At 41.4% G+C, this 26,297-nt stretch overlaps 1 protein-coding gene across 2 annotated transcripts in view; it reads left to right on the top strand.

Moving 5' to 3' along the window:
- The window catches only part of tle5 (TLE family member 5, transcriptional modulator), a 43,071-nt gene that overhangs the window by 6,791 nt on the left and 9,983 nt on the right, over positions 1–26,297 (top strand). For both annotated transcript variants that reach the window (XM_062424695.1, XM_062424694.1), the window contains exons 2-4: positions 12,913–13,001; positions 19,236–19,299; positions 24,355–24,399. In XM_062424695.1, coding sequence (XP_062280679.1) covers positions 12,913–13,001; positions 19,236–19,299; positions 24,355–24,399 — 198 coding nt within the window. The remainder of the gene's footprint in view (positions 1–12,912; positions 13,002–19,235; positions 19,300–24,354; positions 24,400–26,297) is intronic.

The raw sequence follows: 26,297 nt of genomic DNA, 5'->3' as shown, positions 1-26,297 counted from the left end.
GCCTCAAGGGTCTTATCTGCTTTTTGTATCTGGGGAACAAATTGAATGTGGGGCTTGACACACGTAGGCCAGCAGATGTCTGGGTCGTTAAGGTTAGGCCAGCTGATTAGCATGACAAACGTCCCCCCTCCCCTTCTCCACCACAGGAGGCCCTGCTTTTGAGTGGCCAAGTTAAGGCCATGGGTCACAGGTGATGTTGATTTGTGAAGAGCCACAGTGGTTGATTGTCAAAATGCTTTGTGGTTGGTTGAAAAGGGAGGGGCGTAGACTGGTGCAAGACTCCAGTAGGCAGAGAAGATACATGTGAATACACTTTTAAACCCTCTAAATTATACTCCCCATACACACTTTCTTCTATATAGTTTGGGGGCATTTTATGCCCTTAATAGATAGTGCCAGTGGAAAGAGAGCAGGAAGAGAGACAGATGTAATAAATGTCTTAAGCCAAACTCGAACAAAGAACTTTGTGGTTCATGGCCCGTCAGCCATTGGGGTGCCGGAAGTATGCACTTTCAACCTGTGTTTGACTCCATATATGAGACTGCTGTCACAGGTCATCACTGTTAAAGTGCTGGATTCAGTCCATTACTGAAGTGGACTATTTATTGTACATGAATGTCTGCATAGAAATAGATGGCCCGTATAGTCAAGGCGACTATACATTTTGGGCAGTACACTGCTAGAGGACTTGAACTTAAAGGATAAGGCTGGTTATTAAATGTTTCTTATTGTCAACTAATCTCATTTGAGACAAACCAACAATGAACTCATCTTGTTTATCATATTCCTCTGTGCTGTAAGCTTCTGTTGTTGTCCAAAAACTACTAAAAACACGTCAGTGAGCTACATTACTGTACTGGGTGACATGTTCGCAGAAGAAGAAGAAGAGTGTTGTGCTACGTATCAAAACCTCTAGATTTTGTACCGGAGTTCTTTAAGAAATTTATAATGTAGTGGATGGATGCACACACAGTACTTGTAAGTGGGATGGGTTCATTGTAGGTTTGGCACTGCACATAAGATTTGTTGACAATGAGAAAAATATAGAAAATCACCAGCCAAATCCTTCAACACTCAAGGCTGCCACTGCCGTTGTGTGTATGTTGCTGCCAGAAACTGAAATAGAAAGAATTAAATGACTCAAAAAGAGTACCAAACAGCAGTGGGCAATTTGCTTTATATGTCAGCTACATGTCAGTGTTTTAATAATGTTTCGGATTTATTCTCTCAAAGTCAGTTTTCAGTTCGCCACATTATCGACACATCTTTACCTTTATTCCCACTATGTGGATGCAAAACAGATATCTTTACAGACACGCAGTTTGTGCACCATCCTTTCACAGAGTACACTCAAGGATTCATGGAAATACTGAATCAAGATGACAGAAAACATCGCTACTGTATGAATGATGCAGTCACCTGCTGGGCCAGTCAGTTACAGGACTTTCACTTTGTAGTTATTTGTTGTGTTAGACAGAAATAACTGAGGGAGAATCTTTATGGACTCTTTATTTCTTCAGTGTACATGCATTTCATTCAAAAAACACAAACTATCTGTGATATTCAGTATGTCAATTAAGATCATATAGTAAAGGCAAGGCCAAAGAAATATTACAGCTAATTTTGTGGTTTGTAGATCCTATCAATGAAACACACTGAAAAAACAAACAAGACGTCTGTTTTTCAAGAAAATCATACCAACAGAAATATGTGGTTAATTGATGCTTCACGTTTTCCAAAATCACATTTAATCTAAAACGTTTAACTTCCATCACGTTTTAGATGCAGTCCCAAGAATAAACAGCAGGGGGCACTGTAGAGGGCAATGATGGTGTTAGGTCATGTTACTTTATGTTTTCATTCAGTCTTTCACAATGCTCATGGCGGCCAAGTTGTGACAAGTTTCTTTTTCATGGCATCTCGGCTGTCCTCTGTCCCAGTAGTTTGTTTAGTGCGATCTCTAATTCACCAATTTTTTTCATCAGTGTTCCTGAGGTTTATGCTCCACAGTACTTGCTTTTAGTTGAAATTGAAACTTTCACAATTTTAATAGGCATATAATGCTATGAAAATTTACCAGCGGTAAGGTTTGGGTGTTTGATCATAACTAGGTTTAATCTCTATCAATAGTATTCACAAACACTCTTGTCAATTTTTTCAACTCTTGAACTACAATCTCTGCTGCATAAAAAATGTCTGCATCTTTCAGTCCTCTCTGTCCTGCTGTTATTACAGACATGGATGAACTAGCTGCAGCCCCTTGTCTCACCACTGGTCTTGCCTCTTTTGTCATGCTGTGTACGTGTCACCCACGATGGTCCAAAAGCTAATGAGTAATGGGGTTTGTCAAAGGCAGCCAAGACCAGAATTAAAATTAAAATTGTCTTTTAAAAAAAGTACAGTCCTTGTGTACAAGCAACGAAAAGATGTTAATTTTTTGAGATATTTTCAGGTCCACTGTTTAGTGCAAGCCTATAAAAACATGATTCAATGAGGAAGTGATGTAAGGTGTAAGATATAAGACACTGTAAGGTTTCTCCCAAAGGAAACTTACTAGTGAGGATTTAAGCTTTTTTAATCTTGTCCCGTCCCTTTGGCATAAATCTGATCATTGGTTTTATAATCTAAAATTATATTGTACTCTATTTTCATTGCAAATGATTTGATTCCAGTCATCAGTTGTTTACTTGTGTGGACATTTTCATTTTCATGTAGCTAAACATTTCTCCTTGACAGATCCCCGATTAGTTTTAAGACTGTTTTTCCAGTTTGACTGAAGCAAGTAAGTAGTTTTGTTCAGACCACATCAAAGATAATATTTACCAGCTGAATTTTATGTGTAACCCTTTGTGAATATAAATAAAAATAGATGTCAACTCAGTTTGGTTTTTGCTCAACTGTGCAGGAGCCACTGATGTGAATGTGTTTGTGTGTTTCTGCAGCATTTATGGACGAGGGCTGCATGTTGATGCGGGGGTGGAGTGTAGTATAGGCTGTCATTTTACAAATTCATAAGCAATTGACAGCTTTGTTTGTGTAGGATGGTCTTTTGTTGTCTGTATACATTATTCTCTTTCAGTGTATGTGCAGATTTGTGTGTGTGTCCGTGCATTACTGAAGGATGTGTATGAAGAGGACAAAAAAAAATGGTAATGAGTTTTTGCTTATGTGTGTTTGCGTGCACGGTCACACACGCAGTCGAGGGCTCATCGGGTGGTGTGTGCGTTTTTTTTTTGTGTGGGAGTGAACGTGGGGTGTGTGTGGAGTGGAGCGGCTGCATCAGTATTCAGCAGTGGCTCCCCACGAGGAGTGTGTGGGAGGTGGAAAGGAGGGAGGGCGGTAGTGGTGGTGGGCGGGGCAGCCCTTCCCCAAAGCAGAACAGTGCGATGGGCTGGAACAAAGCCTCTCGACGGGGGGCTGCTTGATTGGCCGAGCTAGGCCCGGCCAGAGCCCCTAGACCTGCCAAAACGCAAGGCACCGCACCAGTCCAGACAAGAGAATTAGCTGCTCTGTTTGTCTGCCTAAGAGCAGTAAGGCCCTGACTGGAACAATATGTCGCCTCATCCCCACCAAGATCCCATTCAGACACCATGAGGATTCAAAGCAAGGCAATGAAAACCTCCCTCACTCAGTCTGTTTGTCCAGGAGGGGGTTTGGCGGGCGGGCGGGGGGTGGGGGGTGGTAGTTCTGCTTCCTGTTGTGTTGTATTCAGGATACATGTTGGCAGGTATTGTCATCACCCTGCTGTGAGGTTGGCGCCCTGCTATTCCAGAGTGTTCAGCGTCTACAACCAGTCCCATCCTTATTACACACGCTTGATATTTGCAGTGGGACATCCTGTCAATTGTGTCACACAGGCTAATGAAATTCCTCAATGTTCAGACAGAAAATAGAATCACTGTTAAAAAAAAAGAAAAAAAAGACATCAGATACAATCAAAGAAGTCCAATTTAAGTAGTAGGTTTATGGGTGTGTATGATTATGAGAGAAACAGACACATTGCACTGCACATTATGATCAAGAAAGGATACTACTGGGAAGCCACCACAGCAACAGTTATTTTATTGGGAGCAAGCAAGAAGTAAACAGTCAAATTATGTCTTTCGAGTTATGAAATATTGGGCCAAGAAAGTGCACTTCAGCACACCTTAAAGAATGCAGTCAGTATGCCTTTAAACTTCAGCATACATCAAATTAAGTGCTTGTTGGATCGTTGATCAGCATCTGAAACCCCAAACTTCTCATTTCAGAGTGGAGTGGCTGCATCTGACAATAATTGTAACTATCTGAAAAGTAACACCCTCTTAACACAACAATTAACCAGGTGTGCAGAGGTGAGAAAATAGGCAGAATTTAAACTTCTCTGTCAAGCTCTCTCTTTTTTATTCTTCACACAAAGCACAGCACCTACGTCACTTTTCATACATACACAGGAGTGCAGCACCATGAATGCCTCTGAGGAGAGACTGCCTCTCTGTGATGGCAGGTTATTCTGCCTTTTAAGGATGGCCATTGGTAACAGCCATAAACACTTGCCTTTTAGATGTTATGACTGTGTACAAACTAGTTAGGAAGAGCCTTAATGCACAGCAGGGGGCTCATGAAAAAAGAGGACCCTGTGTTGTTTTTTACTGGGAGTTTAAAGTCTGAACGTTCTAAAATGTCATGATTATTTAGCATGATATACATATTACATTGGGAGTCATTAGCAGATACTCAAAATTAAATGAACTTGAATGGGTTTCGAAGGGGGGAAAAAATAGCTCTAACTCTTAAAACTGTCAATATGTGCGCACACACAATCACTTTAATTTTGGCTTCTCAGTTAAACAGATGAAGCAAAAGTTCCCCTGGTGTCAGACGCATGCCAGCACTCCAGCACTCCAGCTTTCTGCTTTTATTGTCCACTTATTTGTTGCAAATTTTGGGACTAATCTTCCTTTCCTCCCCGCCTGTCTACCTCCTTCGTTGGCTGTTGTAAGTAATAACCTTGGTTTTTACAAGCAGGCATCAATCATCTGCACAACCGCACTGGGTGTAATCTTAAAGCCCCCCAACCCCCCACTCCTCCTTCTGTGAGGCTGGCTTTAATCTCAGCTATGGTCTCCAAACCCACAGCTCTGTCGGCCTCACCACTTTCCCTACTCTTGACAAATTGCCCATTTCCCTTGGCTGTGCAATCTCTGCACTCTTCTCCTGTGTGTGTGTGTGTGTGTGTGTGTGTGTGTGTGTGTGTGTGTGTGTGTGTGTGTGTGTGTGTGTGTGTGTGTGTGTGTGTGTGTGTGTGTGTGTGTGTGTGTGTGTGTCTTATAATACGCCTGCCCCCACCTTGGGTTGAGTGTGCTGTGTGTGCTTATTGGTACAGTCTACTACATTTTTTGTGCACAAGTGCATCTGTGTTTGCAGGGCAGTGTGCCGCAAGTGTCATGTTTTGTGTGTGTTTGTACTGCGCGCTTGGCTGACCTTGCACAGGGGGGTTAAGATAGTTCTGCGGAGTGGGGAGGGAGGCCGAGCCATGCCAAGCCTATGTTTGCAAGGGCACTTCACTCGAAGTGATAAAAGTAGAATAATCCCCTTTAAAGCATCTTAACGAGGTCAAATCTGTTGGGCTGCAAGGGGGAGGTGTGTGTGTGTTTGTGTGTGTGTTTTGTGGGGATAACGCAGCAGAAATGGGGGTAAGCCTTGGCTTGGTTCGTGAGAGATAATAATCAAAATCAAATTCCTGGCCCAAACAGGATTAGGCTCTCTCCGCGCTCTAAAGCCCCTGTCCAGAGCGGCTGAAGACACAATCCTATTCCTCAGCCTCCTCTCTCACACACACACACACACATACACCGAGCTTCTAACATAGCAAAGACTCGCTTGGCCTCGACAGAGTTGGCCGGGGTAAGTTTGGACGTGGGCCAGACAGAGCCCTGTCCCTCTCTCAGATCACTGGGCACATACGCTTTAGATTTAGATGGAATTGTTTAGTTGGAGCTATTCTTAGATGGAGGATGTGATCTTGTTTGGTGCTGGTGTATTAGCAAAAGGCTTAAGTCCTCAATGTCTGGCTCAGTGAATCGTGTCATAAAGGATTTCTGCAAAGAGGTTTGCATACATGTTAAACACATACTTGCATGTGGCATATTCACCAGCACATATAGCAAGATATCATAATTGCCCCCTTCAGTAGCTTAGATCTTAGAGGAATGGGATGGGAATATTTTAGCAGAGTGGACATTTCCCATGGCTGATTCGTGTTGACTTACTCCCAAAGGGTTCACATCTGAACACTGCTTTCTGTGCCCGCTGTCAGCACTTTTCCACAAAGGTATTCATCTAAAACCACAAACATACCACGCTCACACATAGGCTTTAATTTACCCCGACAATTTCTAATCTTGCCACACACTCAACTGAAAAGGCCTAATGATTATTTTGCTTACAACAGAAATACTTTTCAGTCGATAAGGAAATGCTTTCTCTTTGAATAATAGTTTATCTGCGTCCTTCCTTTGCACTCAAACTGGGCAACAAGAGTTTGTGATGGACAGAGAGGGTGGATGGCTGAAATGGCATCCTTGGGACTGTTGCTATGGAGCAAAAAACGGACAGCCTGGCATTGAGAAATAGGCCAACTGTTAGTCTGTGCAGATCTTCTGCATTCATTTAAAAGTGGGAGTGAGATAACATCCAGTCATTAGTGAGTGATTACAATGCCAAGACTCCATCCCTGCCCCCAACACACACACACACACACACACACACACACACACACACACACACACACACACACACACACACACACACACACACACACACACACACACACACACACACACACACACACACACACACACACACAAACACAAACACACAGATACGAAACACACAAACACACTCCAACTGAGATGTAAACAGTCAGGCAGTGCTCCAGGAAATACAATCCCCACACTGCCGCTACCCTCAGGCAGTATTTATATTGAGGAGGATGTTTTCCAATGCATCCCGCTGTTATTATGTGTGTGTGTGTGTTTGTGTTTGTGTGTGTGTGTGTGTGTGTGTATGTAATCTGCATATGTATGTGCTCTGCTTGTGTGTCTAAACACTCTACTGGATATATGTACTGCATTCATGTATTGTTGGTGTGTCTGATTACTGTAGTGTGTGTGTGTGAAGCCGAGTACCCCCCACCCCCCCCTCACTATAATCTCCATCACCCTCCCATTGCCTTTGTCGACTGATCTATGGAGCAGAAAAAGCCTTAGCCTGCTTCTTATTTAAAAAAGACATTATGGTTCACAGTAGATTTCACATGGATTGGACCAGATGATGAGGCCAGGAAGGGTGTGTGTGTGTGTGTGTGTGTGTGTGTGTGTGTGTGTGTGTGTGTTGGGGGGGAGAGAGAGACGATGAGTGGGCTTCTGGTGGGATGGGGGTGGGGCAGCCATTTCCTGAAACGATGAATCCCATTTATTCACTGAAGACTGTCTCAATTGCCTCACCAGCGCACAAAGCTTTTTAATGCTTTAATTACGTCTCAAAGGAGCAGGGCAGAATCAAATTAGAGATTGTCCTACATTTAGGTGTGTGTGTGTGTGTGTGTGTGTGTGTGTGTGTGTGTGTGTGTGTGTGTGTGTGTGTGTGTGTGTGTGTGTGTGTGTGTGTGTGTGTGTGTGTGTGTGTGTGTGTGTGTGTGTGTGTGTGTGTGCTATGCAAATTTAGCATTGGATAGAGTCTTGGATAGTGTGTGTGGGCTGTTGTATCCTTGTGTATGATTCATACACACAAGCTTATCACACCCCACACACAGATGCACACACAAAATCTCACACACACACACACACACACACACACACACACACACACACACACACACACACACACACACACACACACACACACACACACACACACCTATTCACCGGTAAGGTTCTCTCTTTAACACACACACAGACTCACATCTTTCTCTGTCACATTCACACTGTCAAGGCTTTTTCTCTGTAACACAAACACACACGCACACATACACACACATTAGCCACTCTCTTGCACAAATACATTTTTGCTCATGCAGCGTGTAGGCACCTTTTTTGTCACAGCAGATGGCATGTGTCACAATATTACGACAGTATTTCATTAACATTATGGGCATCCATCTGTTGTGGGCTCTCAGGCCCCCATGGAGCACCTTGTTTTGGTCACTGACAGAGAGACAGATAATAAACATTGTTAGTGTATACTGCATGGAGCTGAGAGAGGCCCACATAGTCTGGCTCTGTTGTGGATAAAGTATCAGGGTAGCAATGAGAGAGTTGAGTTTTAGGCTCTAAGCTGTTGCAGTTTGCTGGATGTTAATTAACATAAATCATGTCTTTGTTCTAATATTCAAGTGCTGTCAGCTGTGTATAAAACACAGTCTTGATTATGTATTTGATGTGGATTTTCATAAGAAACATTCGTAAATTGTCCTTGCTTTCTTCCCATCCTGTTAGTAAGACTGTGAGCTAATGTTGACATCACCTTCAGCCAAGCTAGAAAATGAACGCCAGCCTTCAGCCGAATATGGCCACACTTGAGCTGTGAATACATCCGTGTTGCATTTTGTGTTCAAAGTCTGTTTGACATTTCCAGCAGAAGGTTGAGTGTGAGTTTACTGGTTAAAAATATTCCTAACCAAACATAGAGAGTTTGACGAGAAGCTAGTTGCCCCAGGCAACCAGATGTCGACTGCTGTCTCTTGTGTAATTGCCCCTATGGGTAAGCATTTTTCCTGTATTCAGATCTATCTACTGTGTCCTGTGGAATTATCTGCCAAGGTGAATGAGAGTAAAAAGTTAGAAAACTACAGCAGCAGGTGCACAACGCCCCTTGAAAATGGAATTTTGAAATAACTTTAATCTAGTGCCACACACAAATAAAAATCCGGTTTGGCAATTTACCCCACTTATTTTGTAAATGAAAGCCCACATTTAGTATGCAAGTGTTTTTTTGTCATAGGTGAAGTCTGTATTGTATGAACTGTTTCACTACATATGCTGGTCAATCATCAGCCCTTTTATATGTAATTAAAATACAGTAACCATCAGTAACCATGCAGTAAACCAAGGCAACAAAATCTGAGGCACAGCTGTAAAATTTACTGTCTAACTTCTACAACTCCTTCCCAGGATATACAATGAAGGCCCATCGCCTACAATAATAATAACAATAAAAGATAACAATGAATTGTTGTCCAGGAGTTCACTCTGTATGACGTCAGTGATATGTTCATCAGCAAACAAAGCTGAACTGTGGAAAGTTTCCAAATTATTCCTAAACATTCTTTCATCATATTTTATTTGATTGTTTGCTAACAAATTGTTTTTTGAGGAAGTTATTCAGAAAAAGTAATTTTACTAAGTCCTAAAATTCCCCTCCTGGCCTTTCTTGGTTCTAAAGTTGTTGCTCCCTTTTTCTTGCTTTTTTACTTCCTTTTTCCCCTCGTCTTATTCTTCTGTCTGTCTTCTTCATGTCCCTGTGGAACAGGATGCTGTACCTGGGGGCTGATGACTGTGAGAAACTTTTGGTATTTTAAACGTTTGCATACTGCGCAACACTGCGAGGAAATCGGATCTAGGGCAAGAACTCTACCCTCCGGCACAGGGGGCAACCTGAGGGCGCACGCACACACACAAACACACACAAACACACACAAACACACACAAACACACACACACACACACACACACACACACACACACACACACACACACACACACACACACACACACACACACACACACACACACACACACAGAGGTATTGCAGCGTGTGTTGCATGACTGCCTGTAGCTAAGTGCCTCATGTTGACACAGGCTCTGTATGGCAAAGACCCATATAGCCAAGCTGTTGTTTGCTGACTTTGGTCCATGCCATACTGGCTGGAGAGATAATGGAAAAGGTTACTCTGCTTTACAGTCAGAGCCTCTGTCTCCGAGCAGCGGCTTGGTTTGTGTGGATTGGGGGTTTCTGTTTGTGGCAGCAGCATGATAATGTCAGCACTTGTCATGACATTTGAAAGTGTAATGGCTGAAGTCACTGTGCTTGCCACTGTTTTGCAGCACTTTTCAATTTAAAAACTTTTTTTGGAGGGGGGTTGTTGTTTTTTTTTGGTTTTCTAATTTAATAAGTTACTCCCTAAATGGCTGTCTGCCTAAAATATTTATGCCCAAACTAATACCATGAGTACAAATGTTTTTACCCCGAGAAGCTTTTATAAGAATTCATCCCCAACCTCAATCTCTAACTATGTTAGAGTGATGTCTACTGAGCCACAAAGCGAAAAATAATTCAGCCTTTGAAGCTAGCAGCCCCATTCTTACAACCTGAAGCAATCCTGTTGCTTAGCATATTCTCCGGCCATGGTTCTGTGAATACGAAACAGCCTATTTGTAGTTAAAAATGAAGCTGAGCGACATGCCGTGGGGAGCAGGGGTACAAAGCGACAGGTCACTCCTAACAGCAGCGGGCTAGCTTCCCGTAAGTGCTGCAATCAGATTTCTGATGGTTTTTTTATGCCAGCTCAATCGTAGTGGGAAAATGTCGATTTTTTTTCTCCCCCCCCCCCCCCCACCTGACCCATTATGCAGCCTGCTGAGAAATAATGAGATTTTGTCCCTATTTGGGTTTGATGCTTGCTGTGCTCTAACACACAACCAGGCCATCCACCACTGCCTAGGGAATGTAGTGTGAACAGAATTACAATAAGGGCTAATAGCGACACTCAGGCGAGGTGAAAGAATGGCGCTGTAGGTGGATGTACGAGGCCCAAACCAAGTTTTTTTTTTTGGGCATGTAATGCATACATTCATTGATTTGGCAGGCCCCAGTATGAAATGAACAGCTAATTCTGACTAGGCCAGCACAAAACTACACACAAGACTCATGAAACATCATGGCAGTGTTGTGGGGTAAGATCATACATTGCCTCAGCTGTTTTCCACTGCAGGAAGTTAACAACTCATAACCTGAGCCTCCTGTAACCTGAACTATCAAGACCATTGTGAGGCTTCACTACTTGGTTCTTCCATGCATTTCCTACGTTTTTCCAAACTCTGATGATTTGGATATATTAAAATCATTATCATCACATCATTACAAAGGTGACAGAGGGACTGACACTGAAAGTGATTTTGAGATAGACAACAATGGAAGAAATGGTGCTGATATTGATAGAATTATCCTTTACAATTAATCTCAGTGTAAGGCACCGCTGGGGATGGCACAAGCTGTTTGGTGACCCAAAACTACTCCAGCTCAAACTATTTTCTTTCTATGACTTTAAAATGTTGGAAAATAGTGAAAATGTTCACCATTTAAAGAGGCCAAGGAGACTTTTACAAATGTCTTTCTTTGTCTGATTATCAGTGCTAACCTCAAAGGTGATGACATGAAACAGAGAAAAGCAACACATCCTCACATTGGTGCAGCAAAGTGTTTTGCTTGCAATATGGATTAAAACAATTTCAAAAGAGATACATTTTCAATCAATCAACTAATGGTTTAATTGATAAACTGACTAATCATTCAGCTCTACAGTTTGCTCTGCTGTACACATTGTGATCATTTTCTTTCATCTTAAAACATTTTTTTCTGCACTGTTAGGCTATGTGTTGTATCACCATTTCTGCCAGACGTGTTCATCGCAGTCGTCCTTGTTATGATGTGATGACACATCTGCTTGTCTATGTATGATCGACAGCACTGCTGGCAGCCCCTGAGAGTACATGGAATTTGCATTTAATGTCTCCTCATGAGCAGAAACTGAGGAACTCGTGCCCAAAGCGTGGAGAAAATAGTGGAAACAAAAGCAGAACCATTAACCACAGCTATATGTGACATTACCCTACATAGATAGAGAAAAAGAACACATCCAGAATATAATATCCCTGTGTCAGGAATGCTGCATTCAAGGGAAGTATGTAATTTGTCAGGTGTTTAATTTTACTAGACTATCCACAAATTGACATAGGCTTTTAGGAAAATATATATGGCTAGTATGATAAGTAGATTTTTTTTCACATCAGCTTTCGCACAACACAAATTCTGCTTTTCAAAATGCATATAAGCAGTTTTATAGGTGAACAGAGCTGGGTGTGTCGCAGTGTAAGAGCAGAGAAAGATGATGTCAAACTGGGAATTTAAGAGACATTTTATTTGGGGCTAAATCTTTTCCACACATCAAAGTGCTCAGCAAAAGTTCTTCATAACATTTCTAAATGTGTGTTACCATACTTGTTTATACAAGCATTATCTATTCAAGCATGTAGGTTTAGATATTGTCACCCAAGCTGAATGTTGGAATAACAATATGAAACCTTGGAATAATAACGCATCTTGACTCACTGGTGTTTCATCAATCAATTGGCTTTTAAGGTTCATACCAAATGCAAGTGCGCAATGGCTGTGAGTAATAACTCTTCAGGTCGCTTCAGCGCTGTAAAGATGCTGCCAGTGCTACACAGGGGAGGAAGACTCTGGGTTATGTCTATAGAAGGATAAATAGGGGTGTGTTGACATCTACTTATGCCAATTTGTGGTTGTGCGTGGGCTAGGCTTGTGTGCAGGCACATAATTTCACAGTGATTAATATATATAACAGCAGTGCATATGTAAGGGTTTATTAATCTGGCAGAAACAATAGGGAAGGCGTGTTTCAGCTTTTGTGCATATTCAGTTTTAAGTCTACAGAAGGTTTTATAGCCCCTTTGATGTGGAAACATACTTGCCAACAAATTTTAGTGATACTGTACCCGTTGGACGGTGGCAAATTGAAAACTGCTTGATTTCTTGTTAATGTTTTTGATTATTTTCCCCTCTCTGCTCCCCTCCCCTTCCTTTTCCTATTCCTGGATCTTACTTCTTCTCACGTGTGTTTCTCTTTTGCAGGCTTCATCGCAGCAGCTGAAATTCACAACCTCTGACTCCTGTGACAGGATCAAGGATGAGTTCCAGTTCCTCCAAGCACAATACCACAGGTGCAAACAAAAACACCGACATACACACAAACATAAAGGAGAAGCAGTTACATATGACAGCCTGATAAGTGCAGCTCTGTACGATTATATCTCCGGGCTATACATATATCACACAGTGTTTTTCTTTATTGAACACCTCCATGTAATAGTAGCTACAATGGGAAACTGCTGATTTGAGCAGCAATAACCTGACATATATTAGCCAGAAATGGGTTTTAATGTTGAGATGTGGCCTTTTTCAACACACTGTTTCGTATCATGTAGACATACACAGTTACACTGCCTGACATTATTGCTTGGTAGTTTTAAACTGGAGTATTGTAAATGTTATTCTGCTGACTTTTCTTGTCTCATAATAAAACATTTAAAAAAAGATAAATATGGATAATACTTTGTTTACAATTGTGTACATCTCTAATAATTTCAAAAAGAAAGAACTATGGCTTAAAATAGACATAGTATCAAATGATACAATAAATTAACTCTACTTAAATGCTAAGATAAAGTAGCATTTAGTGAGGACACAGCAGCTCTGCTTAACATGACAAGCATACGGTTTAATATACAAAATTTGAAGAATAAAGCTTCCAGTAATAATTAAAAAATGAATAAATAAACTCTATCAGGACTGCTTGTACGATGGCCAAACAGCTTCAGAAACATCATATCCATGTAGGAATTGTGGGGGCTGTGTCCGACAACTTTGCAAATCCAACAATCCAATATTCACACTCCTTTCATACCGTGATTGTCTCGTCTCCAATGTGAACACTTTGTAGGAACTAGTTCTTTTCTAGCATAACCAAACAGGTTAACTAACAGTCTCAGAACTTACTCTGTATTTTTCAATAGTTAGTACCAGATGACATTGTGCAGGAAAATTCCAAAAAGTTATTTGGAATTTATTTAAATAATAGACCAGTAAAATAAACTGTTACCAAATAATGTAGATTTAACATGAAGAAACACCTCAATAGTCGAATGTGATCAAATGAAAATGTCTGCGTTTGTTCCACTTGAACCTCAACTCTACCACCACATTGCACGCTGAGGGAACATCTGTTATTGACTCATACCTAAATCAATCTCGTTTACCCTCAGTTATTGATCTCTTTTTACTTCTTAAATACTTCTCCAGTGCCAGAAGTCTGAAGCACTTCCAAAGTGCCTGGTTCGACCTTAACTGATCTGTTTGATATAAGTTATAAAGAGGGGGGACGCCACGGGCTCTACATCTCAGCGAGAGACCCTCTCTTTGTGAGAGTGGAGTCTTTGAAGCCCGCTTTCCTTCCTGAGGAGGTTGGTTTGTTCCTCTGTACCTGTCCTCCCCGAACCTTCCAGAGGCTTGCCTCCGCCAGTTACAGACACAGGCAAAGGCAGATGAAAGCCTGGCATATTGTGTGCAAAATCCCTGCTCTGGTCTGATCGTTCTTGTTTGCGGAGGATTCTGAAGCAGCAGTAAGACCCTGCTCGTTTTTTCCCCCCTCGCCTTTGGTTTTGTAATTCCCTCAACACAGCACCGTTTAACCCTCTTCACAGAGCTAGGGCGCAGTTGAAAGAATACCTTTTTTGTCTGAGCATACAGAACATGCATACAGTGCCTATTGACTCAGGAGGGGGGCTGGGATGGGGTGGGGGGGCTTGGGAGCCACAGACAAGGCTTTGTAGCGCTCTGCTGCTGCGCTGTGCTTGTCTGTTGCTGAAGCCTTTAAAAGGCAAATGTACCGCAGGCGTTCCCCCGGGTATAGTAGCAAGCATTGTAGCTGTCGCTGTCTTCCTCTTGCCACCCCCCCTTCCTCATCCCCCACCTCTTCTCCCCTCCCCTTGTTCACATGCATAAATAGATCAGGGAATACATAAATCTAAATAAAGATGACAGCAGGAGCGATTTAGAGACGGAAGAAACGGCAATAAAACTCCATCAAACTGTCGTTTGTGAGCAGCGGTGCAGGCCTGGGGACTGCTGAGCACCAATCAGAAGAGGCACAAAGCCAATCCCAGGTAGGCCGGCAGCAGGGAGGCCTGTCGTCATGACAACCCACCACACATCCTACGCATGTACACAGGGATAGCAGGAAGGGTTTTATGTAGGTGGGAAGGGGAGCATTTTGGATAAGTGAAGGCTGCACATACACATACTAAATACATTTTTTTTTTTAAAACAGCTCTATCAGATTGGATATTTGTTGTGTTTCATTAGCCATGATATAGGCGAACTGCATTTATATACATGAAGATGTTATGTAGGGAGGGGCCCTGTGGCAAAAATATCATACCACACATTATTTTTAGGCAGGGTCACGATCCACAATCTTATCCCAATTCTTTTTCATGTTGGTTTTTGAGACTGTTATGGTGCTAAGCTAACCTAGGCTCAATGCAACATACTAACCCCCTTTCTAAGGGTAGCCCAACACCTAACAAAGGCCTGCAGGTCACTACGTGTTGTAGGTAACGTGAACATCTGACCTGCTCTTATCTGGTTCAGTGTATTGCTGCCCTAACTAGAGGGGGTTGTGTGTTTGGAGACCCAGTATGGCTGTTTACGTTCCTCGCGGACAGCGGATCCGACACAACGGTATCTTTCGACGTCCGTCCATTGGTTCAGGCAGCCAGCCCGCACTCGGATACAGGTTGTTCAGTTTAATTTGGTGTATACAAATTAAATAGTGGTGGTGTGTGGAGAATGTCTCTTTTTTGTCGTGCTCTCGCCAATTTGCATTGATGAGCCTCAAACACCATACCTCCCTCACCTGTGTCTATCAGTAGGTCCCTACCACTTAACCCAAACCACACCTACAGACCGCAAAGACTGAATCATAACAAAGACTATTTACTATAAGTTAGTGAACAGTACAACCAAAGTAATTTCTCAATTAAAAAATACAACACTACAAGGTAACAAAACCTAAATAGAAAAAACAGACCATTTAAGCCAAAGTTTGCACAAAACATGCTTTCACATAATAATACACTGTTGTTGCTGGAACAATCTGAGAGGTCTAAAAATTAGCACTGAACTCATAGCAACATCCCATAAACACAAGCAGCACACAAATAGTTCTAGGCCAGCGTAAACCTAGTTAAGAGTAGAGGGAGACCAAATAAAGGCTCATTTGTGTCTTTAATAATTGTAAATGACCATTTATGGCTAGTTAATGCTAACTAACTAGCTGCTACTAGCTTGTAACCTGTCTGCCAAGACAGCTCATATACTTTGCATGCATCCCTGTCAGCTAATGTTAGATGTCAGATAAATTATTTTTCCAGGAGTTAGCTAATTAGCTGGTGTTGGCCTTTCTACCGGTTGCTAAAAATATCTTGTCTTCCAGTATTGAAACCCCAACCCTAACCCTAATCTTATGTTACGTGTTGGATGTTAGAACTGCATCCAAACCACAAAAATTGCATTGTTTAAAGTTGATGTGTGTCTAGATGTACAGTAGACCAGTTTACAATGAAAAATGAGCTAGCCATTAGATGCTAGCCTCAGTAACTGGTCTAAAAAACAATGTTTCAGCTTCAAAATACAATTCTCTTCTCTGGATTCTTTGTGCACTTAAGCAAAGTGTGTGTGTGTGTGTGTGCGTGTGCGCGTGTGCGTGCGTGCGTGCGTGCGTTATTCTAATGCCTAGGAGCTGATGTGCTTCTTTTCAGCAGCAACAAGTGCTGTCTAATTGAAACAGAGATAAAATGGCCAGTTAGCATCAGCTGTGATAAATTCATGAACAAGTGAATATAATACGTAAATACGTTCTGTCGAAATACTGACTATGTTTTTTTATTGCCGTCATCTTTCAAGTGCAGTGCAGAAATATCACAGTAGTGAACATCTGAAACACAATGATTTGAGACCATTAAAAACGTTTTTACTTAAATGTACCACAAGTCCTTGTTCAATGTGAAAAGGAATAAAAACAACTCCTGAGACATGTCATGATCCTGACAATCTCATCTTCTTTTTGTGGAACTTATTCTCCCTGTGTTCACAAGTTTACTTCAGTTTCTCTGTTTAATTGCATATAAGTAACAACACATACTGAGAACACTAACAGCCTTGCATTAAACATGCACATTAGTCGAGGTTTGTTGCTTCAGGTAGATGTTTTTCTTTGTATTTTGATGTAAACCGAATATTTTGGTGTTTTAGACTGTTGATTAGATACAGCAAGACATCTGAAAAAGTCACATTGAGACCAGCGAATTTATACATTTTAGTAATCAAGATCACAATATTTTATCCCTTGTCATGACGATTGCCAGGTAAATATTAGAATTACCTTGTTAGAAATGAATCTACCAGAAATGTGTATTCACACAGATTGGAAGACAAACGTTGCTGAATGACATCACATTAGGTTGCAGAAACAGTTGAGCCAGATTAAAACATTTACATGACGAAAATGTGTTTTGTGTATGCCGAACCCTTCACGTTGCTACCTTCACTTCGTCATTGCAGATCCCCAGTTCAACATTGCTTTGGTCCAACTATGGACTAGCAGCCACGTGCCCAATACATTCTGAATTAATGTGAAATCCAGGCCCTCTGTTGTCGTAGCAAAATAATCTGAAGAACTATTACAGTAAAGTTACATATTGCTAATATATTGGTAAAATACAAAAGTATAAAAATATCTACAAACACAGTACTGTGAAAAAGTTTAGGCATTTTAAATGTTTAGATTCTTTACCATAATGTGGTACCGTCGATGAGGTGTCTGATTAGTCTGGCATGACAACGACCCCAAACTTACCGTCAGAGTCATAAAGAACTACTATAGTGTCAAGAAGAAGTCCTGCAACACATGGTTTGGCCCCCAAAGAGTCCTGATTTCAACAGTCAGTCTGCGATTACATGAAGAGACAGAAGCAACTGAGATGCCTAAATCCACTGAAGAACTGTGGCAACTTCTCAAATATGCAGGAACAACCGACCTGCCAAGTACATTTTTAAAAACCATGTGCTGGCTTGCCGAGGAGAATTGGTGCTTATTTAAATGCAAGGTCTAAATATTAATTAGATTTTTCTCTGTATTGCACTTTGTATGAAGGTAATTGATAATAAGAACAATTTATAGCAATATTTGTATGAGCATCATTTTACTTTTAGTGCCGAAAACTTTTGCAAAATTAAGAAAGCACAAGCATGACCTCAAGCTGGAATTCTCGTTAAGATAATGAATAAGATAGTTCAAATATAAATATGTTATATGCATCAATAACAAAACTGGATCTCAGACTTTGAAACTAAAACTAACGCCAACAAACACTGCAGCTGCTGCAATAATTACAGAACCACCACAGCATGTATGAGACCTCCCATTATTGGCCGTGTGTGAACCATGTTCAGTCTAGTAGTTGAGACTAACAGCGATGAAAACTCAGCCACGCTCGCTGTAATCGAGCTGTCATTCCCGCAGACAGCTGAGGAGAACATCCCAGCATAAATCTACACACACCATCAAACAGGTCTCAGACTTATCCTAAATCTGAACCTATCCACCGTGTGCCTGCGCATATCTTTATTTGATCTGGGTCTTATCCAGTCCTCACATTGGATGATGCCTTCTGAGGCTGGCATGTTGGAACTGGCTGCTTCAATCAAAGGCATCGGGGAGGTGCGAAGGGCGGGGGGGGTTCTTTTCTTTTTTTACCTCTGTCTTTTTCATTTGATGATCAGGGTGACTTGTTGATGTGTCCTCCTTTGTCCTGTCGCCTCGCGTGACATCAGCGCTGACATGATTACAGCTAATGGCTGTCGCAGGGAACGCTCCAACACTATATTTAGATGTGACTTTTTACTTCACTGCCTCATTCTCTGATTCAGAAAGCAGAGATTTTGGCTAGATGCGTCTGTGGAGTTCAGAATAAGTTTGACTTCCTCCTGTCAATTGACACCTTGTCAAGCTGTGAAAACGCTCCTACTTAATGTTGGCAGATGATGACGATGGTAACGATGATAGTGGTGGCAGTCATGTTAATGAAGATGGAAATGGTGGGAGAGATGATGACAATGGAGGTGGTACTGATGATGATGAAGGTGGAGGCAACGATGAGGGCTGAAGTAATGAAATGAAGAATGATGAAAATGATGACAATGCCATTGGTAAAAGTGAAGATAATGATGATGAAGGGGGATAGTAGTCACCTGGTGTCAGCACTTTAGAAGGAAGACTGTCCCCGCTTGCTAACAAGGTCTGACTCCCTGCTCCTCTCTTCTTCCTCTCTCCCCAGTTTGAAGCTCGAGTGTGACAAGTTGGCAAGTGAGAAGTCAGAGATGCAACGTCATTATATCATGGTGAGTGAAGCCGAGTGTATGTGCCTGTGCATGTTTGTGTATCCTTTCATGTAATTTTGTCACAGCCTGTGTAACAGTGAAATATTTTATTTTTGTGTAAATTCCCTTTTTCATTGTTGTTAAAAACAGCATGACAGATTTTGATGTTTATAGGCAAAGACATTTTCGATTATGTTTTCACCCCCTCTGTGAACTACGACTCTTTCTTTTCTTGTACCTTCTTATTTCTCCACCTCCCCCTTGCAGTGCCTTCTTAAAATTGTTCTATTAAAAGATAATTTTGGTTCATTACAACTTGGATCTTATTTTCATAGGCTTGGCCATCTGTTCTATGTACTCACAAAATTGTACTTACCAAGTTAATGGTCTTGAAATGTGGCAGCACTGTGAAACACAAGTCAGACTGGGAAGAAAATCCTATATGTTTTAGACAAAGCTCCATGTTAGCCAGAAGGGATAGGAATCTTTGAAGGGGACACAACGTGCTTATTTTCTGTTGCATTTATACCTTTAGGATGTCAGATGATTTTGTTAAACATGCTCAAAGGTCCAAAACATGAAATTAACATGTTAAAAATGCTCCCTCCAAGTCAAAAGCTCAGGCTTCAGTGTGCTCTAAATGCTTTGTTTGCAATGTTACCTCTACTTCATCCTCCTGATGATGTCAGATTGTTCGTACATGCCCACCAATAGTCATACATGCACAGGTGTATTTATTTGTCCATTTCGAGTAAAGAACCAGAAAAATAAGTTAAATGTTTTTACTACTGTTTGTTTACGTAGCCTCCCAATCTACTTAGACTGCCTAGACACAGCTTCCAATAAGAACAGAGTGGGTTTATGGATAGGGGGTTCTTAAAGATACAGGAGCTAATAAAATTGTTTCAGTTAGAGGTTGAAATGAGGGTGTTAAAGGCCAGTATAAATAGAATAAAAATAAGGAGTTTTTTATGGTAAATCATGCAAAGATATTCCAGTAGAGCCCCAGAATAAAAATATAGACCTGAAAATATGCATGATGCGCATTATTTGCTTAGGTTTTGATTTGTGGTGTCACAATTCGATTCAGAAATGATAGAGTGCTCTGCCGTGCTGTCACTAACATTATGTCCCCCATCAGTAGAGAATAACCTCACTGCTGCAAAGCTAGTTCCAAGGACACCAAACTCTGAAAATACGAAATTACGAAATATGAAAATGAGGCTCCAGTTGAAATAAACCATAATAATCCGTTAACATTCAAAGCCTTTGTTTCTGGAGTTACGTGTGATTCCGTCTCCTTTTGTTCTTCGTTCCCCCACCTCTTTCTGTTTCTCCCCCACACACATACGTGTTCACACACAAACATGCACACACAGATGTGCTTGCCCGCTCTCTGCTCCACCTCAGGGCTAATCTCATTGTTGCTGGCCGTGGCTGTGTAGCCGTCTGATGTTTTGCCTCTAATTGATCCTCTGACTGGCTTTAATCTCATCTAATCTGTGCCGCCGCACTGCTCTTTCCACCATCAGCCAGCCAGCAGACACACACACATATGCACACACTCACACATGCATTTCCTCTCTCTGTGCTGCAGGCAGGCGTGAATTTACACACACACACACACACACACACATACACACACACACACACACTCAGGCGTTGTCAGCCTCATAGCAGCCACACACACACACACTCTTACGGAAAAGCAAAATCATTCAAGCAGATGTGATGAAAAGAATGATCACAATATTCAAAAATATCTTGTTTAAACTGCATTAATCTGTGACATTGACAAATATTTTTATTTTCTCTAGTATGTAGTGTGTTTAATTACTGTGCATTATCCAGGTTAAGGTAATAGCTGAATTAAGCGTTTCCAGAAACCCAGCTTCTCTCCAGCTTACATGATTTCTTTGATGGTCGGGTAAATGTCTGGCAGGATGTTTGGTAGCCTACAGGCAGATATTATCATCACAAAGTCAGGAATGGAAGATGGAGAGTTTTCATCAGTGTTTGGTATTTGTATTGATCAGTCTGTACAGCACCATAAAGTGCACTGTGGCTTGCAGCTGTTTTGTTTTTGCCCCCCAAAGGTTGTTTTTTCTATGACTGCTTGTCATGGTCCGTAGTCTGTTTGATTTTTACAAACACTGCTTTGCTAATGCTAAAAGAAACCAGACAAAGCCGTATCCATGGCTGTATGTTTTTTTTTCTGTGTATAATTTAACTCTTTACCCACCTCGTCACGCATGCATTAAAAGCACAAACATTCACTCTAGAAATGACTAAATACAAATTTGTAGTTTTTTACATTATGTAGATTTTTAATCAACCTGCTCTTTGTTCTCTTACCTATCAACATCACTGGAACAGGAAACCTGTAGGAGAAAATACAAAGCAGACCAATCATGCCTCTTGTAGTGTTTGCGTTGCCTGCTGAGTAGCGGTGATTACATTTTTTAGTAGATGCACATAAGCTACAAAGTCAGTCCACTTTGAGTGAGCCTTGTCAGATTTCGCTCACCTATTGTCCCTAACTTTGGGGCTAGCCCCCTTCACTTTTGCAGCAGTTGGGGAAGCAGCAGACGAGACATTTCTTGGTCTTGAGAAGCTGCAGCATTTATTAACTGACACACTGTAGTCTGTACTGTACATTTACTGCCAGACTGACAATTTACTGATAATCTCCACTCACACTCACCTTCATTTTTCTTCTGCACGCTCAACCACACACTCACTACACACAAACATTACGCACTGCCCTATTCCTTAAAGCAACATGCTACTCACCTGTCACATAGATGTCTTTTGAAGAATGAGGAGAGGGAGGACTCAAAACAATTGAACAGTAACTAAGGTGTGATCAAGCTCACACAGCATGCTATGAAGATTATTAACAGCCCATTGATATTAATGATCTTGTGAAATTTTAGATGTGGTGCTCATAATTGAATATAAATGAATATATGGGAAACACTTCACTTGATCTATTACATGTTCTGTTGCCTTGTCAATGAAACGGCTTATTAGTCGTCTTCGTTAAAACTAAATGGATGAAAGTAGCAAGCCATGCTAAATGGGTAATCATGACACCAAACCATCAGAGAGGTGATGCATGGCAGCATTTTGCATTCAAAACCGTAAGTGTGGATAAATCTGGTTAGGTTATCAACACATTACATGTTTGTTCCCATCTGTTCAAACATGATTTTTCAGACAGTAACCGCCCTAACTGGGATTGTGATACTTGAATGCAGCAGTAAAATCCAGACTTTATTTTAGCTGTAATCAGCTGTAGCTTGGGTTATCTAATCTTTAAAAAGCAATTTTATTTATATTTTTCTCAGAAATACAAAGGGTTTTTGTTCAGTTGAAACCATCATTTAGTTCAAAATGTTGCAATAAAATTGAACTATGAATCCAATATAGCTTACCCCTCCTCCTCCTCCTTCACCTCCACCGACTCCCTTATAGACACACACACACACACACAATCACCATGCAGGTGCAAACACAAACACATACAGACACACCATGCACGTACACACGCACACTTTCAATCGCACTTCCACTCCATCAGTGGCAGGCCTGGCCATGTATCCCCACTACGCGCCCCCACCCCCACCCCCACCAACTTCTCCTCTAATAGCATATCGGGTTGCCCTACTCCCCCGGCCAGCGGCAGCACCTCCATTTCCCCAGCGCTGTAATTACTTTAGGGAGTTTCCACGTGGGCCTGAGCAGCTACGGAGAAAAAGAGAAAGAGAATATATGCGTGTTTGTGTGTGTATGTGGGTATGAATGACTTAAGTCACTTTCAGGGACACAAGCCAGTCTCATGACCAGTTGATTGGGGACGGTTTGTCCAACTGGCAACAAAAGCCATGCCCGATTGGTAATACGCTAATTCTTGGGTCAGTGGTTAATGTTAGGGTTAGGGTAAGGGTAATTCTCCAGGAAATAAATGTAAGTCTATGTAAATACCCAAAAGTGATGTAAGTAAACCTGTGTGTGTGTGTGCGTGCAAGCGATCTGTGTGTTGTTTGTTTTCCAGCGACAGAGCCAGTCCCCCTGCAGACAGTGGGTGATTAACAGGGTTGACGCCTAGAGGGTGGCCCTCTCATTAACACTGAACGCACACACACACACACACACACACACACACACACACACACACACACACACACACACACACACACACACACACACACACACACACACACACACACACACACACAGAGGCTCTTTCTCTACTGTCTCTCCTTTTCTCTCTCAGTTCCTTTCCCTCATCTGTAGCAGCGTGTCTTCTCTGTATGTGTGTATGCAGGCGTGTTTATGTGTGAATAATGTTTGTAGAATAAAATCGGGGATCTTGGGAGTCTTTAAAATGTAAAAAGATGCTTCTCTTATTTTCAGCCTGGGCCTTATTATCTAGTTTGTTGCATCGTAATGATTAAAAATCTTCAAAATTGCACAGTTGTAGTTTGCAGGGAGCTCTAGGTCTGGGAATTAGCTCATATTTTTACTATGATTTTACTATGTGTTGTGAGATTTTTTTTAAATAAATGTGAATTTTGATCCACAATTTTGCTGTCATAATGAACATCACAGAGCAATTACTAAATCAGTCATCGTTTCCAAAATATTTGAGATGGCTATTAAAGTATAATGAACATCAACTACACAGTGCATACGATCGGTCATGGAGATCATTATCCCTGTTTTCACTTTAATTCATCCCGATTTGTCACTGTGACATTGTGACTGACAATATTGTAGAAGTGAAAAACTTGGACATGCAGATCTCACTGCAGCTTGAGTGTTACTGTGTTGAAAGGATGCAGTGTTTCATTTTTGGGGACGCTCCAACACTCTGCTTTAACTGAAAGACTTAAGCATACACTGAGTGAGACTGTGAATAATTGTGATGCTAGTTGCACAGGAAGTGTTATCCTGGATCTGGGTGGTGCAGGAATTTGATGTCTTTGTTCTAAGTTGTCTTTGTTCTAAGCACAAGATTAAATCTTACACTTAAATCTTACAATTCTTTCTCTCCTTTCTCTTCCTTTCCAGTACTATGAGATGTCCTATGGGCTCAATATTGAGATGCACAAACAGGTGAGTCTACATTTAAACTCCTCTATTTCCATCACGTAGTGTATAAAACTGCTGTATGTGAATGAATAACAGATTGTAAAGGATACTGGAACAGGTTTTGTATCTTAGGAGACATACAGTATATGCTTATGGAGCCAGGCCAAAAACACTTACTTGGCAATCTTGTGTTAAAATATGTGGTCAAATTTTCCACATAGAGATATAATGGTGCACACATTTATACACATCTTACATGCAGGAAGTCATGTGATGTTAACACAGTTTATTAACAACCAAACCCCCCAGTTCACAAGAATGAAGCTGTTAGTGATTTTTTTATGATTTAGTAATAGAGCCGCAAAGCAAAGTGTCAGGTGATGTAAATTTGCATTTTAATGTTTTCTTTTAATAGCCTTTATGTTTCTGAACATATAAGCACAGAAATCTCCCAGATAATTTAACCATACTCTAGGGTCATTTTATGTATGTCACTTATAAGTATTTTAAATTTATTTTATTTTATATTAAGTTTTTATTGGGAACGGCTCCAAATACTGTGGTGCTCATGAGCTTCAACAGCTGTGACTGTGGTCTATAACCAAAATGTTGCTGTTTCAGTAAATGTTGAACTGACAGTGAGTGGGAGTTCCTCTTTTGCATGACTTCCTATGTTTATGCGTACCAGGTGTGCATTAGATAATACTCACTATGGACGAGCCAGCAAGAGGCAAAAAAACTGTAGCAAAGTCAGAGCAGTATTTTGTGCAATTGATGTGAAATCGATCCAGAATTCGAAATACAATTACATGACTGAATGTAGTCTCAAGGACTTTGAGTCTTTCGTTGCAGTCCGCCATCCGTTTTGCTTGTTGTCCTTTTTGATTTGCTTGTTGTTCCTGTTGATGATTTATCTTTGAGAATTTCACGGCCATCGAAACCGTGGAGCTGCTTCAGCTGCAGTCATTTAAAGCAAATACAAAAAAAAGAGAAGAAGAATAATGCCTCCAGAACCTTGAACATCAAAAATAACTCCTCGCACGTCATTGCTCTGTGGATGTAGACACAGTTGTGCACTCTCATCCCTTTCCCCCGCTGTACACCTGCAGCTCACTGATTGGCAGGTGTGAATTGTAGAGATAATCTCCCATCACTTTGGGAGTGTCAGAGACATTTGAATGATGTCACCTGAGGCTGTGTGTAAATGCCGGTGCCAAATAAGTTCTCCTCATACACAGTATTCCTATTCTGGGAAGTATGAAAATGTATTTTAAGTAAGATTAAGAATGCACTGAAATATCCATTCCATGTTTAGTCCCTTTATAGTTTCGACCACTCATTTAATACATATCATCTTAGTTACAGCAGTAATATCTAGTTGACAATCAGTTAATTTCTGCATTTATCTGCAATAAAACATAGTTAGCAATCGCCAAAATCCAGTGAAGTCAGTGCAGCTAGAATAAGCTGGGCATTTAGAAAGAGAAAAGAAAACATAGCCTTCAGTGGACAGAGGAGGGGTGAGAAGCCTGTGCTCATACATCAGTTTGTGTGGCTGAAGCTGGGGGAGTAATTTATGCTTGGGCTGTAGGAGGGAGAGAGCGATGGGCCTCCGAAGGGCCAGCCCTTATCGGTGACCTCGTCTGGCGCTGCCCGTCCGCACACAAACACACACACACTGTCTTATGATTGACGGCGCTCACTGACAGCCATATTGGAAGAGGCGAGTAGGCTTTGACAAATGGACACACACGCGCGCACTAACACACACACAAGTGACAGCCTCTGTGATTTAAAGACCTTCACGTATACGCACCCACACATACTCTGAAGTAGGAAGCACAAGACGGGCACGTGATGCATGCAGGTCCAACACACACACACACACACACACACACACACACACACACACACACACACAC

Source organism: Scomber scombrus, chromosome 8 (assembly GCF_963691925.1).
Source record: "Scomber scombrus chromosome 8, fScoSco1.1, whole genome shotgun sequence".
Taxonomy (NCBI): domain Eukaryota; kingdom Metazoa; phylum Chordata; class Actinopteri; order Scombriformes; family Scombridae; genus Scomber; species Scomber scombrus.
This window is presented reverse-complemented; position numbering and strand designations above follow the sequence as displayed.